This window comes from Vulpes vulpes, chromosome 3 (genome assembly GCF_048418805.1).
Source record: "Vulpes vulpes isolate BD-2025 chromosome 3, VulVul3, whole genome shotgun sequence".
Classification (NCBI taxonomy): domain Eukaryota; kingdom Metazoa; phylum Chordata; class Mammalia; order Carnivora; family Canidae; genus Vulpes; species Vulpes vulpes.
The window spans coordinates 23,333,700-23,350,788 of record NC_132782.1 but is presented as its reverse complement, the minus strand read 5'-3'; the positions used below and the strand labels follow the sequence as shown (position 1 = coordinate 23,350,788).

The 17,089-nt window shown below is 41.4% G+C and overlaps 1 protein-coding gene across 5 annotated transcripts in view; it reads left to right on the top strand.

Moving 5' to 3' along the window:
* CCDC141 (coiled-coil domain containing 141) overlaps window positions 1-17,089 on the top strand; it is a 195,568-nt gene that overhangs the window by 113,140 nt on the left and 65,339 nt on the right. For all 5 annotated transcript variants that reach the window (XM_072752066.1, XM_072752067.1, XM_072752068.1 and 2 more), the window contains 3 exons: window positions 1,142-1,314; window positions 14,338-14,479; window positions 16,181-16,300. In XM_072752066.1, the coding sequence (XP_072608167.1) occupies window positions 1,142-1,314; window positions 14,338-14,479; window positions 16,181-16,300 (435 nt within the window). The remainder of the gene's footprint in view (window positions 1-1,141; window positions 1,315-14,337; window positions 14,480-16,180; window positions 16,301-17,089) is intronic.

The window sequence follows — 17,089 nt, the reverse complement described above, 5'->3', positions numbered from 1 at the left end:
GACCCTACCAAGCTCACTGGCTTCCAACTCAACAGTCCAGGAAGGCTAGACTTCACGGCCCCTGGTGACTGTGACACCATCAGGCTTATGAAGATAGGAGTATTCTCCAGACTGGTATGGGGCATTCCATTTGGGTGGCTTCTTCCACTAGTGCCAAAGAGCAACATGCCAAGAACTCCTTTGCCATGCACGTTTTCCTTAAGTTACCTAATTCATCTTCTGTTCTCCAGACCCAAGGTCAGAAATAGGCTACCAAGACACCTATGGACACCAATGCACTTTGCTCTCTTTCTGTTTTCCTCGTGTTGCCATGGTCCTCTTTTACTGCCTTTATATCATATACTCCTCCATCTTAATATCCACTAGGCCTTAATGGACAAAAGGATAGTGCCTCTCTACTCTCTGTTAACTCCCTAGACTTAATCCCCCACATTTGGTTGTTGATCTGCTAAATAAAGAAAATAAAGGAATTTGAAAAAACATCTCTTAAGACGATATCTTGGTTTGCAAGATGTGTTTTTCCTACATGGACCTATTTTGTGTGTCGGAAGCGAAATATTACCTTGGCCTTAGTCTTTGCACAGCTTCAGAATCAAATTATAATCTTTGTAGACAGATGGGTGTCTTGGATGTAACAGGTAGAAGGTCTTATACTTAGAAAGACAAGGGATGAAAGCATATTAGTCATTTCTTGAATATTTCTCTGTAATGACTCAAGGTGCAATTTACTGGGCAATTTCCTTTTAGGAGCATTACAGGACGTTCAGGTTGTGAAAGTCTGAATACCATTTTTAAAATATGTCCTCCATTATTTGTATACAGTACAGAACGTGCAAAAAGTAAACCTGGCTCTCTGAGTTCTACGCAGTTATCGCTGTGTTGTATAGGTGCATTCTCAATGTAAACTATTTTGCTGACTTTATGGTGTTGACACTTATATATGCCGAGCTAAGTTATGATCAATTTCCCTACATGGAGCCTTAAAACTATACAGCTGTTTTCTTAGACTAAGATTGTTGTTTTGGTTATGATCAAACTAATAAATTGAATAGGCTGGTTTAATCTCTAGTATTTCATGTACACATTGATGTAAATTTTAAACTAGAAAAGCAGAAAATGAAAGTTATGTTTTCCTTGGCAGGCATTTGATGTACTTGGGAGAGTCGAAGCTTACCTTAAGCTCCTTAAATCAGAAGGTTTAAGTCTGCCTGTCTTGGCATCGAGGCATGAGGAATTACATAGAGAAATTAAAGACTGCACAGCTGATGCTTTGCAAAAGGGACAAGCCTTAATCAGCCAAGTAGACTCCTGTAGGTGAGTAAGTCTATTTCTTCCTCAGTGTAACAAGCTTTTTCATGGTTTCCACAACCTGTTAAAGAAGTAAGATGCACAATTTTTTTTTTCTGCTTCTGATGTTTTGCTGCATTATGACATGGCTTAAAAGGATCTATTGAATTTTGGTCACCAGTGATTCTGAACACAGCACTGCTCATCCAGAAGTGAGTCCCTATTCTGAGCCTGAGGACCTGAAGATGCTAAAGCGTTTTTTCTTTCTTTCTTTTTTTTCTATAAGTTTCTGAAATGGAGAGAAAGAAAGGACAAAACTAAAAACAGAACTTAATTCTCAATGCTTTTCATAGTGCAGCACCCCTGCGGGGTTTCCTTCTCCTTTTTAATTCATGAACATCGAGTCTACCCTGTTCCTTTTTTCCTTTCTGGAAAAAAAATAGAGTACCAGAATTCCATTTCATTTATGACCTTGGTGGTTTACCGAGCAAAACCTTAAATAAAAGGTGACATTATTAACAATAACAACAGCTCACTTTTTTAAAAACTGAGAGTGCCAAGCACTGTGCCAAAAGGCTTAGGAACATTATGTTATTAATCCTCACAAAGACTACAAGACACACAAGAGTAGTCCTCCCTTATCCATGGGAGAGTTAAGTCCCCCCAGTGGATGACTGAAACTGCAGATAGTATCAAACCCTGTATATATACCATGTTTTTCCCTATACATACATACCTGTGATAAAAGTTTAATTTATAAATTAGGCACAGTAAGAGATAAACGATGATCACTGAAAATTAAATGGAACAATTATAATAGTTTATTGTAATAAAAGTTATGTGAATGTGATTTCTCTCTCTCAAAATGTATTATTGTAGTGTATTTACCTTTCTTGTGACATGAGCTGATAAATGCTTACATAGTGAGATGAAATGAGGTGAATGACATAGGCTTGGTGACATAGTATTAGGCTGCTATTGACCTTCGACAGTATGTCAGGAGAAGGATCATTTTCTGGACCGTGGGTGATCATAGGTAACTGAAATCACAGAGAAAACAAATCTGCAGATAAAGAAGGGACCATTGAACTATTAATATTCTCTTTTATAAATAACTAAGACACAGAGAGGCTAAGTAACTTGCAAAAGGTCACACAGCCAGTTATAGCAGAATCAGAATTTGACATCAAGCACACAGGCCCTAGACCCCGCACTCTTAACCAGTGTGCTAGGGCAGGTTTTTATTAGCACATTTGCTGAGTGTATCTGTGTGGATTTAGATCTGGGTAGAAATGAGGAGAGAGAAGGACCTTGAGAAACAGAAAGAAGATGCAGTGGGAACATATGAAAAATAATAGGATTGGAGGACAAAAGGGAGATGCTGGGGCAGATGGTGGAATATATATTATCTAGGAAGACATGAAGGCAGGGCTTACATTTTGACAGAAGGAGGCAAAAAGATTTGTGCAAATGAGATAAACCTAGTTGTTTATCTTCTGCATCAATAATCTTCTTGAAACTCAGAGATTAAATTTGAAGAATGATTAAATAGGTCAAGTGTGGTAAAATTACTTTTATTTCTCTTATTTATTCTACCTCTTTTTAAACTTTATTTCTCTTTAGATCTTCATTCTGCTCTATTTTAGCTGTGTTTAAAAGTGTTCATTTGGTCAGTTTGGGTTTAGAGAATTTCCTTTTCAGAAGACAGTCTGAATCTGGACAGAGAGATTTAGCCAGGACTTGTGATGGTTGCCATGGGACTATGTGAAGCCAAGATCAGAAATAATCCAGGGTCTTCCTACAGGACCCAAACAGCTGAGGCTACGAAAAAGGCAAATGCTTCTTCTCTTTTAAAAACTAATAACTGTAGCTACTGAATTTCTTTACTTTAGCCCAAACCATCTATCAGATAAGGGTGTGTCTGCTCTGCTCCAGGAGCCCCAGCCCGCCCTCATCTAATGCAAAGTGTGGGAACACTCCTTATTCTCCTCCCCAGCTTAAAGGTCCAGTCTTCCAGAATGTATGTATACGTGTCTTGCATCATGCAGGAGCTATCCTATGGAGTGCCTGGGCCCAGGGTACATGCCAGACACCGATCTGAGTCATGGGATGATTGGATGAAGTAGTGAGGTCTCCAGTTGGAATTAGGAAATGGTCCCATGTTTGCAAGTGAGTCTCAAAGTACAGATACTCTGCTTAGGCTACTCTTTATTGGTGGTACTTTCCATGGTGGTACTTTCCATGGCTTTGGGCAATTTCCTTTCCTGCGCTGGGTAGATTAGGAGGCAGCCAAAGTCTCTTCACTAAATCTTTGGAAGTCTGTCTTTGGTTTACTGCCCCAGAAATTCTACGTGCCCCTGCCTCCCTGAGTGTGAACCCTGTCTTTTCAACCCAGCAAGACCTCTGGGCTTTCTCTGGGTCCCACTGCCCTGAGTTTTGGTCTGGAAGTTGCCTCTCAGGCAGTAAGCTGATGTGATCATTTACTTCCCTTCTCTCAGGGATCACCATCCTGGGCTACCTGTTTCTCAACATCTCAGAATTATTGTCTCATATGCTTTGTCTGTTCTTCTGTCATTTCAGGCATGAGGGTCAATCTAGTCCCTGCTTCTGGCCAGAAAAAGTTCCCTATTCAGTGTTGATACTTAGCTCCTGGAGTTGGAAAGCTGGTCACAATTTATTACTCTTCAAGTTCATCCTATTTGCTCTGATTAGTAATGTTTTATCTTCAATATTTAAATATAAGGAGAAGTGCTTATATTGTATATTACATTCTATTTTCAGGGTTTTAGCAACTGCTTTTGGCGAATCACTTTGTTGTGGTTGACATGTTTATTTACTTAGCTATTCTCATTCTTTTTTGCCTTCTTGGTTCTTTTTAGTCTTAGTCTTTTTAGTCTTTCCTTTAGGTTACAGATTAAATCCTAATAGAAGAAGCAATAGTTAGGGAGCATTTCAAGAATCTTGAATTAAAATTGTTAGGTAATTGTATTAAAAAAAATAATTAGCAGTATGGTTTCTATCAACATCCTAGATATATGAGCTTTCATAGTAGTTCCAAGGTATTTGGTTGCCCTGAGATCTCACAATATTTTACAAATCAATACTATTTTCCATTTCGCAGGAGGAACTGAAGGTAAAGTGAAATTGTTATTTGGCAAAGGACATTTTTGATTCAGAAGGTAGATGTAGAATAGAAATCCATTAAAAACTGAATTGAAATGCATGAGAATCTCAGTGGCAAACTAAAGCCACACATAGCTACAGGCCTCAATCCCATGCATCACATTTGAGTCTTGCTTCCTTTCCTTATTCAGTGATTCAGCTGTTCAACAGTGTGGGTCACCATCATAGGAAAGAGGCAGAACCGAAGAAGGAGATTTCAGGTTGCAGCCACTGCTGAAGTGAAGGTGGAATTTAGAACATTGGCCATGGGAATAAACATACTGCCCATTTCAACATGCAAAGTACATGTCACTGAACATTGCAGTGGCTTCCTAGGCTTCCGAATGTCAGCTGCACCGCGAAGCCATGAACTACTAAGGCCCTCATTATGAGACACTTGAAAACTGGTGTGGACAAGAAACTTAAGATTTAGGATCAACGCAGCTTTATTCATGCATTCTTAGGGCCAAAACAAAGCCATGACTTTTAAACTTAACTTTTCTGAACCTGTTTTCTCATCTGTAGAATGGAAGGGTTTTTTGTTTTGTTTTGTTTTCTTGCTTGTTTCTTTGTTTTACCTTCTTTACAAAGAGCTTTTAAAAGGAAAATATGAAGAGTCACACTGTTATTTCAGATAATCACAGTAGAGTCAGCTGCACCACACTATATTCATTTTCACAAACTGGGGAAGGTTAAATTTGAAATAGGGCAGAGAAGCATTTATCTTAAGGTAATAAAAAAAAATTTAGTGCTGGGGCAGATAGGAATTTCAAAGACCTTTTAGATCTATTTTTCCCCCCTGTTAGTCAATAAATAGGGCTTCAGAAGTTCACATTTGTGTGAGATGATGCTTCGCAGTGAATCTGAGACCTTTGTCGTTACTTTTCTGTAACTATTACCTTATTAGGAACAGATCCGCACTGGATCTGGAATCAAACACCTTTGAAGTTGGAGCAGCCTCACAAAATAAATAATGGCTGTTTACATGTTTCCTTGCTTTTCTATCTTCTCCTTGTAATCGGATGATAATTCGGAATCATTGCTAAACAATTTATTATCTTCCTGAAGTATAATATCTGTCATCTAACCTAACTGCACTTTAACTTTAAAGACATTTTAGCGCATTTATTTTTACTTGGTTATGATGCAAGGTCCTGCATCTAATAATGATCAAACTTAGACCTGCAGTGAAGTCAATATTCCTGGCTTCCAGCCCCCCTCACCTCCTCCTAAGCTTCGCTTGGCATCATCTTTGAGCAGCAAGTCTAAAGACAGGCCAAAGGGGGCCTGCTACCCAAGCAGAATTCTGCATTCATTAAGCCACAGGAAACTGTGGGGATTGGAAGTCCTGGGGTGGAGGCTTTGTATGAGGGTGAAGTTTTCCATAATTGGACAAAATCAAGGGACCTCTTCATTTCTCCCTGTGTAGCTCACAATTCAGAAAACTCAAAAACATACAAGGCCGTCTTGTGCAACTCCATTTGTGTTTTCCTGTTTGCTAAAATTAACAAGATCTGCAAGTACACTTGCTTCAGTTTTGACTCAGTCTCTATCTTTTGCATGAGACTACTGTACCAGTTTTCATCCTACCTTGCTATGCTGAATTTAAGCTTATAAGCCTCACCTTCACTACACTTCGCTGTGGTATAACCTTAAGTATTGTCTGTTTTGATCTAAGACGTATTATTACTTATTTAATGTTAATCTTCATATTTTTATATTTCATAAAAGCAGGAGTTTGTTAGGATTTTGCATTTTCTTATCACAGTTTTCATTTGTGTTGGCTCCCACTACTTCTGTTGTTTGATATTGTGAATGGTGATGAACTTTAGGCAGGACAAGCATTCATCCATTTATTCATTTATGTATTTCAAACATATTATTGAGCATCTTTTTATAAATAGGGTGGTCCCATGCATCCAATGCAGCAGGGGAAGTGTTTGCCCTCATTCTGTTTTTATTTTAGTGGGAAGAAATAGCCAACCAACGGTTAAATCAATAAATGAGATGCTCTTACAAGCAACAGGTACCATAAATGTGAAGTGGGATAAAGAGTCACTGTGGGGAGGGGACCATTGTGGACATTGTAGTCAGGGAAAGGTTCTTCGAGGAGAAGGAGCTACCCTGCAAATGGCTGGGAGATGAATGGACCTGGCTGAATGACAGCAAAGATGTAACAGAAGGGAGAACAGTGTGAAGGGAGAAGGTGACAGGAGAGAAAAGCATTAGACAAGATCAGAGGAGGTGAAAGTCAGACAATTCATACACTCATTAGCAACAATGGCAAACACTTGTGTGCTTTATATACATTAAAAAGTTTCATCCTTAAAATGACCCTGTGATGTGGGTACTACTATGATCATTGCCTGTTTTGCAGGCGAGGAAGCTAGGTTCAGTAACTTCCCTGAGCACCTGTCACGCAGTGATAAGGGGTAAGTGAGTATGGGAATGCAGGTCTGAACCACTAGCTAGCTGGCTAGCTCCCTCTCTGCCCCTTTCATTCCACTTTCATCAGTAATAAGGAGCCTGGTCACATGGATTCCTTTTTTTTTTTTAACTTTTAATTTTTTAATTCCGACATGCTTAAAAGGTACTCTATCTATGAGTTTCAACTTAAGTGTCTCCTTCCCTGCAACGTTTTTCTTTCTTTCAGTTTATTTAAACAGTTATTGAACATATGAATAGGCATCCCACATGACATACCAGCACCAGGCTTCAGGGTTTGTCAAAGATATGTAAACCTGGCCCCAAATCCCCAGAACCTTGCCAATGGCTAGTCAGCGAATGACACAACAAGGAAGTGTGCTCTAGGCATGAGGAAGCCATGGGGACAGCGGGTGTTGGGGCCACCTCTCCAGAGAAGAGAGACATAATCCCTAGCTTCCATGACCAGGATAGGTCAAGGACTTAAGAAGACCATTGTTGACTTTGATAATCTAAGATGGATGAAGGCCCTATATCCAGCCAAGATGAACAGAATCAATATCAACCATACAATACCTTCTGAATTCCTTTGTGTTGGTCAGCTCTATCTCATGGCTTCACTTTTCAATCTGAGGTGTTCTGAGTCATCCCTGAGTCGTTTAACTTGGAACAGTGTCGCCTCCTCTTCCAGCTCACAACACTGTTCTGAGGTCGGCCCACAAGGTTAACCATGTAGGTTAACCTTTTTATGTTTTTTATGTTCCTTATCTTTATATTTACAAACTAGATGGCTTGATTTGAAATGTCACGGAGCTGATATGATATTAAAAGAAAGCTTTTATCATAGTAAAAAATGTTTTAAAAGATCCTAAGTGGAAAACAAAAGCGGTCTCTGCCCTCCAACAAAATGAAGAAACAAAAACAGAAATTCTCTTTGCCTGATTGAGTTATCTATGGTTGCGTTTTAGAGGAGTCCTGCCAAGGATTTAAGGACTTTAAATAAATTAAAGAAGGAAAGGTTTGATGATGCATTTAGATGGCAAATGTCAGGTACTGAAATTTGGGATATTACAAAATTGAGTTCTCACAATAGCTGTTACCTCAGCCACTACCCAAATATTTTCAAGTGTATATGAGGTTGTTCTTTTTAGAGGATGAGTAAATATACCTGCAACCTGGGCCTGGTAACATTGGGCATGCTTTTGTAATTCTGAAACTGTTAGTATGGAAAATATGCAAGATTCACACTTTCCCTTAAATCTAGGAATAATCAGATTAGGTTCCTGTAAAATATCTAGGAGTCACTCGCTACCATATGAACTAACTCATTTATGATGTGGATGTCAGAATGTGAAGCAGCAAGCTTCCCAGAGTGAGAAGGTCTGGAGCTGTAGTCTAGAGAGGAAGCCTGATGATAGGGGCAGAAATCTGTGCGCTGGATAACTGAAGAGAAGTTCTCTCAGGTTAGAGAGGAAAATAAAATAAAACAGAAAAGGGCTAAGGAGAGAAGTGAGTGGACTTATTTATGAATAAAATGCTCATCACGGTGCTGTTTGTAATAGTGCAAACCTGAAAACCCCCTAAGAAGTCCTAGAAAATAGCGAAGTGTTTGAATAGTTTAAGGGCAGGACATTATAGAATATTCTAAGTTAATATGGAAAGTGTATTTTTGAGGATTACTTGAAAACTGAGTGTCCTCACCATATAATGTCAGGATCCAGATTGCGTAGAAAGCATCATCCTCACTTTGGAGGGAGGAGAGGACTGCAAAGAGGAAAACCTTTTTGGAAAGAAATACATTAAAATGTTATTTCATATTTTCTAAGTTATCTTAAATGAGAATATCTGTTAGTTCCTGCTGTGCCCTTTTTATCTGAGGATTTATGTCATCGATCATGGAAAAATTTTAGCAATTATCTCTTTAAGTATTGATTTTCTGTTCTCTCTTTTCTCTTCTCTAACTGGTGGTAGAGAATGTTGGAGCCTCTGGGTCTGCCTTTCAGAACCCCGAACCGCCTTCCCAACTTGTCATTCCATCAACTCAGGGAATCCCTCACACTGGTTTGCTCTTTGGTTGTTTTTTTTTTTTTTTTTCCATAACCATATTGATTTCATTTCATTTCTGAGATTTCTAATTCATTTTTTTTACACCTACTTTTGTTTTATTTCTGACTTTTTGTTTCAGTTTCACGTTCTTTGATTATGGGTGTTGGGTTTTTCTTTGTCTTTCTAATGATCTCAGGTGTGATTATGTAAAGGTAGTTTTCAGATTGCTCTACGTGGCTTTCGTTTCAGAGAGAGTACATTTGTCTCTCAATCATTGAGTTGCCTTTTCTTTAGATTTATATTCTTCATGTGTTTTGAAATTTTAGATTGTACTCTCATCTGGAGTGGGGAGGTGCTTGCTCTTCCGCTTATTTTCCCTGCTTTGTTCTCTCCTCTTCCCTCCTTAACAGCCTTGCCGTGACGTCAGCATGAACTCGGCGTCCAGTCCAGCTTGTACTACTTAATCAGGGTCACCCATGGAGACACTGGCTCCCAGAGATGCAGGAGGTGGGGTGGGGTTCCTGACTGCCCCAATGTGTTTGATTTCTTATCCCCAGTAGCCGTTGGCTATAGTGTTTTCCAACCTTCTTTTGCAAGGAGGGAGAGTGCCCTCCCTGTTACTGGTTTCCGTGGACTGCTCACTGTGGTACCCTTGGTGCAGGACATGCTTTGCTGTCTGCATCCTCCTGGGAGTGGAGCCTCTGGCCATCTCTGCCGTGCATGTGGACCAGAACCCAGGACACCTGCAGCTTCAGTCCCACTTACTACTTTTGGGTGACAAGGGATTCGGGATGTGTGTAGGTTAAGTTAGAGAAAAACTTTGTAGAAACATACATTTCACTTCTAAAGTATGAGTGGCACCCTTTTGAAAGTAGGGATGAAAATGAGAGAGTAGCCATTATTTCCTCCAAACTGGAGGTCATAACCATGAAGGGATAGTGTTTGGGTCCCTGTCAAAAGAAGCAGTAAGCCAAAGGCAAGGAAAATATTTTCCCCCATTTTTAGAGTATGATTTGTTCATAGACAAAAAGAAAACTATGATCAGCTGATTCCTTCGGATGAGAGAGTAAGCTGTCAAGTGCTTCCCATCTGGTTGAGCTCCTGATCCAGATGGGCTGCCAATAGTAATTTATGAAAGGTTTGAAAGCAACTTGCTGTCCTCGGGAAAGAATCATGAGAACACATTAACATGGGGATGTGCTCCCCTCTCGCAGCCCCAATTTGCAACAGATGCAGAGATGGGGCAACTGCTTCCACTCTGCAACTAGAACCATCTATTTCTGAGCCAGGAGTCACTATGTCTCTGCTCTTTAGGAAAAAAAAAAAAAAGGCAAGCGTTTCCCCCCCTTTCCCTCTCCTCCACTGGCTCAGTGAATGGGGGGGGGGGGGGTGCTCCCATGACAGGGGTTCCAACAAATGGCCAAAGCAGCCCTCAGAGCCTGTCACAGCTGAGAATCTGGGATGCTTGGGAAAGTGAACGTGGACAGCAGGAATGGGGGGGCGCAGCCCTGCATCTAGTTCCCTCGGGGGGAGCAGGCCAGAGTGGCCAGGACCTGCCATGCAGGACCCTGAGGCCCGGAGCCCCCGGAGCCCTGTCCCCTCGTGGGGCAGCGCCCAAGCGGGCGGCAGGGTCAAGGGCAGGGCGCCCGAGCTCAGGCCGCCCCTGGGCCTGGGCCTACCACTTGGTGAGGCCCCCTGGAAGGAGCCCCCTTCCTGAGTGGCTGCTGGAAAGTGGGCAGGCCGTCTGCAGGGCGCCAAGGAGCTGCTGGCAGACAGGAGCTCCTGTCTCTGCTTTGATCAAACCATCTGCTTCCTAGGCTCTGAGGAAACTGCCAATGTGCATGCCGTACGTGCTTCAAAGTGTTCTGGAATGTTCAAAAGAAAAGTCTGGAATCACTGTTTAATGTTCCTAACGACACTGATGAAATCAGGGCTGGACGGAACCTGCGCCCCAGGTTTTCAGTCAGAAGGAGCTGAGGGAGGGAGGGAGAGGCCTGGGCTCAGAGCTGTGATAGGCATGTGCCCTGGGCTCTGGGGCAGGGAAGACATGAGCCCCCATCTGACAGACCCCCAGCAGAGCCGGTGGGGGGCCAGGGACTCCAGGGCCCCTCAGTGCTGAGGAAGGGCTTGGCCCCAGGTGAGAGCAGGGCGCCATCCAGGCCTCATCTAGGGGCCACCAAGCGTCCAAGAGGAGGTCGCTTGGTCCTGGGGCAGCTTGAAACTCCTGTTATCGGGTGCAGGTAACAGGCCCAAAGTCCTTAGAGCCTAACACCTACTGGAGACTTCACCAGGGACATTGTTTTTAAAAGATTTTATTTATTTACTCATGAGAGACACAGAGAGAGAGAGAGAGAGGCAGAGACCCAGGCAGAGGGAGAAGCAGGCTCCATGCAGGGAGCCTGACCCAGGACTCCCCGGGGTCATGACCTGAGCCGAAGGCAGACCCTCAAACCCTGAGCCTTCTGGGCACCCCAACAAGGGACATTTTTATACAGTATCTATGCATATGCTGTTGTTCTTAAATCTATGTCTTTTTTCCCCTTACATTTAGACTAAACTATGTATTTTATCTAACCTGAGAATAGGCATTGACCCACAAACAAGCCCATGTGCTCAGGGCTACAGAGGACATATGGGTGAAAAGAATGTTGTCCTTTCCCTTAAAGAACCTGCAACGCGGGGTGCCCAGGTGGCTCAATGGGTTAAGGGCCCGCCCTTGGTGTTGGCTCAGGTCACGGTCTCGGGGCTGTGAGACTGAGCCCTGCATCGGGTTCCAGTATATTCTCTTTCTCCTTCTCCCTCTGCCACTCCAAACCCCCCTCCCATTAAAAAGAAAAAAGAAAAAAGAATTTACGGTGCAAAAGATATATACCGTAAGGCACAAATCACCACAAAATGAGACCCAATCTCCCGGGTCATTGAAAAATCGAAAATGAATTGTCCTTCCAAAGACACAGATCGCATTTGCTTGGTTGTGAGTCATCGAAATTAAGGTTGTGGGACGCCCTGCTTCTCCCTTGGCCTGTGTCTCTGCCTCTCTCTGTGTGCCTCTCATGAATAAATAAATAATATTTTTTAAAAATTAATTAATTAATTAATTAAGATTGCAAGTTGCTAACGAGCTATATTTTCACAGAAGGAATGCTTGCTGTGGTTTCCTTGGCCCATTCTAGTCTCTGTGCTGGAGAATCCTCTAAAACGGGAACTGGGACAAGTGTCCCTCTAGTGGCCCCTCCGCAAACTACAGCCGATATATTGGCTCTTGGAGAAGCCAGTTTCGAAAGAACACGCCAGCCAGGCTAATCCTGTTTCCACTAATAATCCACTGGAGGGAAGATGAAATTTTAGAGGACGAATGCCGTCCCATGCCATCATATGTCAAGAGCGTGGACCCTGAGATCAGATGGACCGGTTCAAATCCCGGCCCCGCCACTTAGTGACAGTGACCCGAGCAAGTTACTGAGCCTTTCCCTCAGTTTGCTCATCTGCAAAATGGAGATGACAGTTATACCCAGGTGATAGGGTAGTTGTGAGCATTAGAAAAGAGACAACGCAAAATGTTAAAAATGCTGCCTTGTCACAGCGAGCGCTCAGTCATCATTTTTGGAAAAGGTGGGCACATTTATTTTCTTTTTAAAAATTTTTATTTAAATTCAGTGAATTACCATATAATGTATTATTGGATTCAGAGGTAGAGGTCAGTGATTCATCATTCTTCTGTGACACCCAGGGCTCATCTCATCACGTGCCCTCCTTAATGCCCATCACCCAGTTGCCCCGTCCCCCAGCCCACCTTCCCCTCCAGCAACCCTCAGTTGAATTCCTAGGATTATGAGTCTCTTTGGGTAGACATTTACTTCCACAAACTGTTCCCTGTGCCTTCTTTCCACATTGCTGCTACTTCGCTTTTCTTTGTTATGGGTCTTTCTCATTCCAGATTTGCATATTTTACAGAGAACTCGGAACTTATACAGGACAAGTGGGCTTTTAAGTGCTTTTTTAGTCTATAATCTCCCAAAGTCTAAAACCTAACCAAAATACGGTTGGTATTACCAATACACTGCTTTTATTTACAAAATCTGTATACCTAAGTAGCACTAGAATTATTTCTATACAACTCTCCTGATTTCTTGATTATACTCTTCACCATTCCTAAGTTATTACAATGCGAAACTGATTGTTTTAAGCGTAGCATCTGTGGAACATTCTGCATCAGGAATAAGATTCCTCCCAGGGGGTTAATTTTTTTTCTTCCCAGTTAAACTTCTCTGGGGCTCCAGTGGTACCCACAAGACACACAGGCATCCCATGCACATCCAACAAGATTCTCAAGCTGCCTGATGAACTCTCACCACTTTGGCAGCTTTATTGTCATTCCTGTGAAGTTACTTTACCTCTCGATTGTATGGGATCTTGCCCTCATTTCATTACTAATTAAATTCGTTTTTACCGAGTCATAAATTAATTATTTGAGGTAAAATCACGGAAATCTATACCTCCCTCCAAGATTTTTTCTTTAACTCTGGGTAATTAAACTTCAGAGTTATCGTGTTAATCTTTATTAGTATTGGAAGGAAATGACTGACGCAAAATTAAAGGCATCAATTTCTTACATAGTAGGAGAGGCTCTGTCTTAGGGGTGGGTTGACAAATTAAAAGGTGCCCTTTCCACCAGCAGTCTTTCTCCATTGTCTGGCATTGCTGCTAAGCCTAAGTTGGACATGGTTAGAAAACCTGCTCATTTATCTTCCGACTAGAGCAAATGGGATCCAACTCTAAGATCATTCGTTGTTCTAAAGGCATGTGCATTTTACAAGCTTTCGTGTCACTTTTCTCATGAAAGGTGAAAAATGACAATGTGAGGCTTAGTCTCTTTTTTATGAACAAGTACATTAGATTCCTAATTACTGGTGATAACTTGGTTTTCACTAAATGAATATAGCCTTGAGCATTCCTCATCATTGAGAACAAGGAATTTAGTGTTACATAAATATTTTACCCTATTGGATTAGTAAATGGTTTGTTAATTGGCTGATCCACATTTCTATTCAAAGAGCATGTTTAGATAAATGAATCCTTTAAATAACACCCCCAGGAGAACTCTTGGCAAACACACTGTGCTTTTTGCCATAGGGTTGTCAAAATATCTTAGAGAGAAATACGACAAAGTAAACCTTTAGAAAAGAAGATCAGACCTGGTTGCAAAAACCCGTAACTCCTCTTTTCCCTCAGGACTGAGTGATTTAAACAAGGGAAGATAATTTGGTTTTACTTAACTTCTGTTATCCTAAAGCCTGAAGCCTGATAACTTTTATCAACTCATCCCTACCACTTAAGAGATTCACTTTGAAATGTTCCCTACTCCCGGGGCTTCTCTCTCAGGGCAGAGTGAACTAACAGCTGACTCCTTCCATTCAGCTCTCCGGTAACCGGAGTCCATGAGATGATGGGATGCATTCAGAGACGAGTGGACCATCTGACCCAACAGTGTTCGGCGCACAAAGAATTTGCTCTTAGGAAACAGCAACTAACTGCCTCAGTGGAGGGCCACCTCAAGAAGGTAGTCTCTTGAATGTGTCCTACCTTGCCTACTACTTAGATACAACCCTTTCCTTGGTGATACTAGATGGCACAGCACCTGCACATGGGGGCATGGTGGGAGGATAGCAGTGTGTCTCCCTTGGCTTCTCTTAGGTTCCACATTAGGTCTTGTAAGCAAACAGCATGAAGCTGTAGTTCACTATTGCTCAGCAACCATTCCTGTCCCCGGCTGCAGACACTTGCTGTGTCATCCTACCCGCCATGCCAGCCCTGAGTACGGACACACAAGGGCAGTTCTTGCTTTGCACGGAACAGAACTGTGTGCATATTGGGGTTGTGTCCTTATTTTAACATGGTTCTGTGCAGGTCTCCAGTTTGCATGAAATTCAGGTAATGTGGTATTATACGACATGAAGACAGCAGGCAAATACCAAAAATGATGTCTTAGGGATTTCCAGGGATAAATTGTCACTATCATACTTTAGCAAACAAGGTCAGTACAAAGGACATGGTCATTCTGAATAAAATAAAACATACACATGGAAGTCCTCTGCAGAGTGGATACAATGGCTTGGTACCTATTTCCTATTTTCAAAGAGGAATAAAATCAGGAAGCTGCTGTTTGACTAAAGAAAAAATTGCTTATCTGTAGCTGGGACATATAGCAAAAACTATTTCAATGACATTAATGCTAATCAATGTCGATGCCCATTTTCAATGATGTCTTCATCTGATACAGTGGACCCATATGCCTGACTTAAGTAGAATTAGTAGACTTCACAGGAGAGGACCTTAAATACCCATGTCTCTGTCTAAATTGACTTTCCACCTGTTATCGATCCAGAAACTTGGGAATTTGAGCCTTGTTCTGATGCCTGGGTCCAGGGAGATTCCAAATATGGCAGCAGCTGTGGTGCCACATTCCCTAGAGATTGAGACTCAAGCTAATTTGGTGGTGGTGGACAACACAGCAGGAACTCAGACAACTGTCGCTCCTTGTCTTACTGCCAATTCAGAGCCAACTTGACCAAGGGAAGTATGGACTCTGGTTAGAGCCAGGAGATGAAGAATCTAACTCTGATGTTATAGAACCCCTTAAAGATGACTTTTTCACTGAATCATGTGTACTAAAAATCAAATTGCAGTCCCCCACATTCATTAATTAAATGGCCTAAGTGTGTCCCTGTGTTTTATTGTCACATGTACAGGGTTTGGTACTGCCCCAGGGCCTCTAAATATAGCAACCCATAGGGTGATTTAATACCTAGGCTTTGGACCTTTACTTCAAGACATACCTGTAAACTGGGCACAGTCGACTTATAGTGGATGATTATGAGTTAATCAATCAGATAAGTTCATCTCTGCTGATGTATTTTAGCAAGTACATTATCCATTCTAGGTAATATAGATAAATTCTCAGAAGATGTGGATGATTGTTTATATCTCATTTCTGTTAATAAAATATATGTCTGTTAATAAATATATGTCTTTAAACACATACCCTCTGTTGACGGGTCAGTCGTGTAACCTCCTACAAAAGGCAACATTATTAATTTAAACATGACATTCTAAAATATTTAAAACTTTTTAGATGAAAATTGGCATATCCATTTAAAGTACAATGGGAATGGTGACAGTGGTATTTATCTTTTCTATACATAAGGCATCATGTATGCACATACGTTTTACTAAGACTGCCATATATTCTTTGTTGCTAAAGGTGGAAATGTCAATTCAGAAAATCAGTCCGGTACTTTCCAATGCAATGGATGTCGGTTCCAGCCTTTCTGAATCAAGGAAGATTTTGAGTAAATACTTGGAACTGGATATCCAAGCTAAGGTAAATTAAATAGGAATTTTTATTATGGTAATGACTTTGTAAATATGATTTATTTATATTCAGTGGCTATAAAACTTAATCCGGCTCTCTTGAGGGTTGCAATTCTAAATTGATACTGTGGTAAACAATGACTTAAAACTTCTATTATGTGTATCTAAATTATTTATACTCATATGTGCATTTATTAGTGTGTTTGATCTCACTGAGACTGTAGCTTGGTATTAAGTAGTCATTTGGCCCCTTTTCTTTGCCTGGGAAATGTTAGCAACTCCTTTTGGGATGCCACAGGAGGCAGGGCGAGTGCTTCTCTATGACTATCTGTGATTTTCTGCTAGAGTAACTTACAAAAGAAAATTCCCAGAAGAAACATGCATTAATGCAAGATTCTAGGAAGGAAATAAAAACACAATCTTGCTTGCAAGCCCGATATTCAGAGACAGGAAATACCCTCTTCTTCCTGGCACCTCCTCTAGCTTCCCCTTGCCCCTCTCCTATGGGACTGAGCCTCTCCAGGACTCTTGCTAGTAGCTCCAAAGCTGTACTGAGTCCCAGCCTGCCCCAGCAGGTGTTCAGGAGGGTGAGCCTAGCACCTCCCCTGGCTTACCCATTGGTAGGCAATGGTTATTCCATGGGTTCTCGGCCAGAGGGCCTTCACATTTGGAAATTCACAGACATACTGATTTTTTTTACTCATTATTTAAAATGTTTAAAATAAAACATATGTCTGAATCCAATTTCTCTTTTCCTATTTTAAGAATTTTAGAAGGAGGGAGGAAATGGCATGGGGAG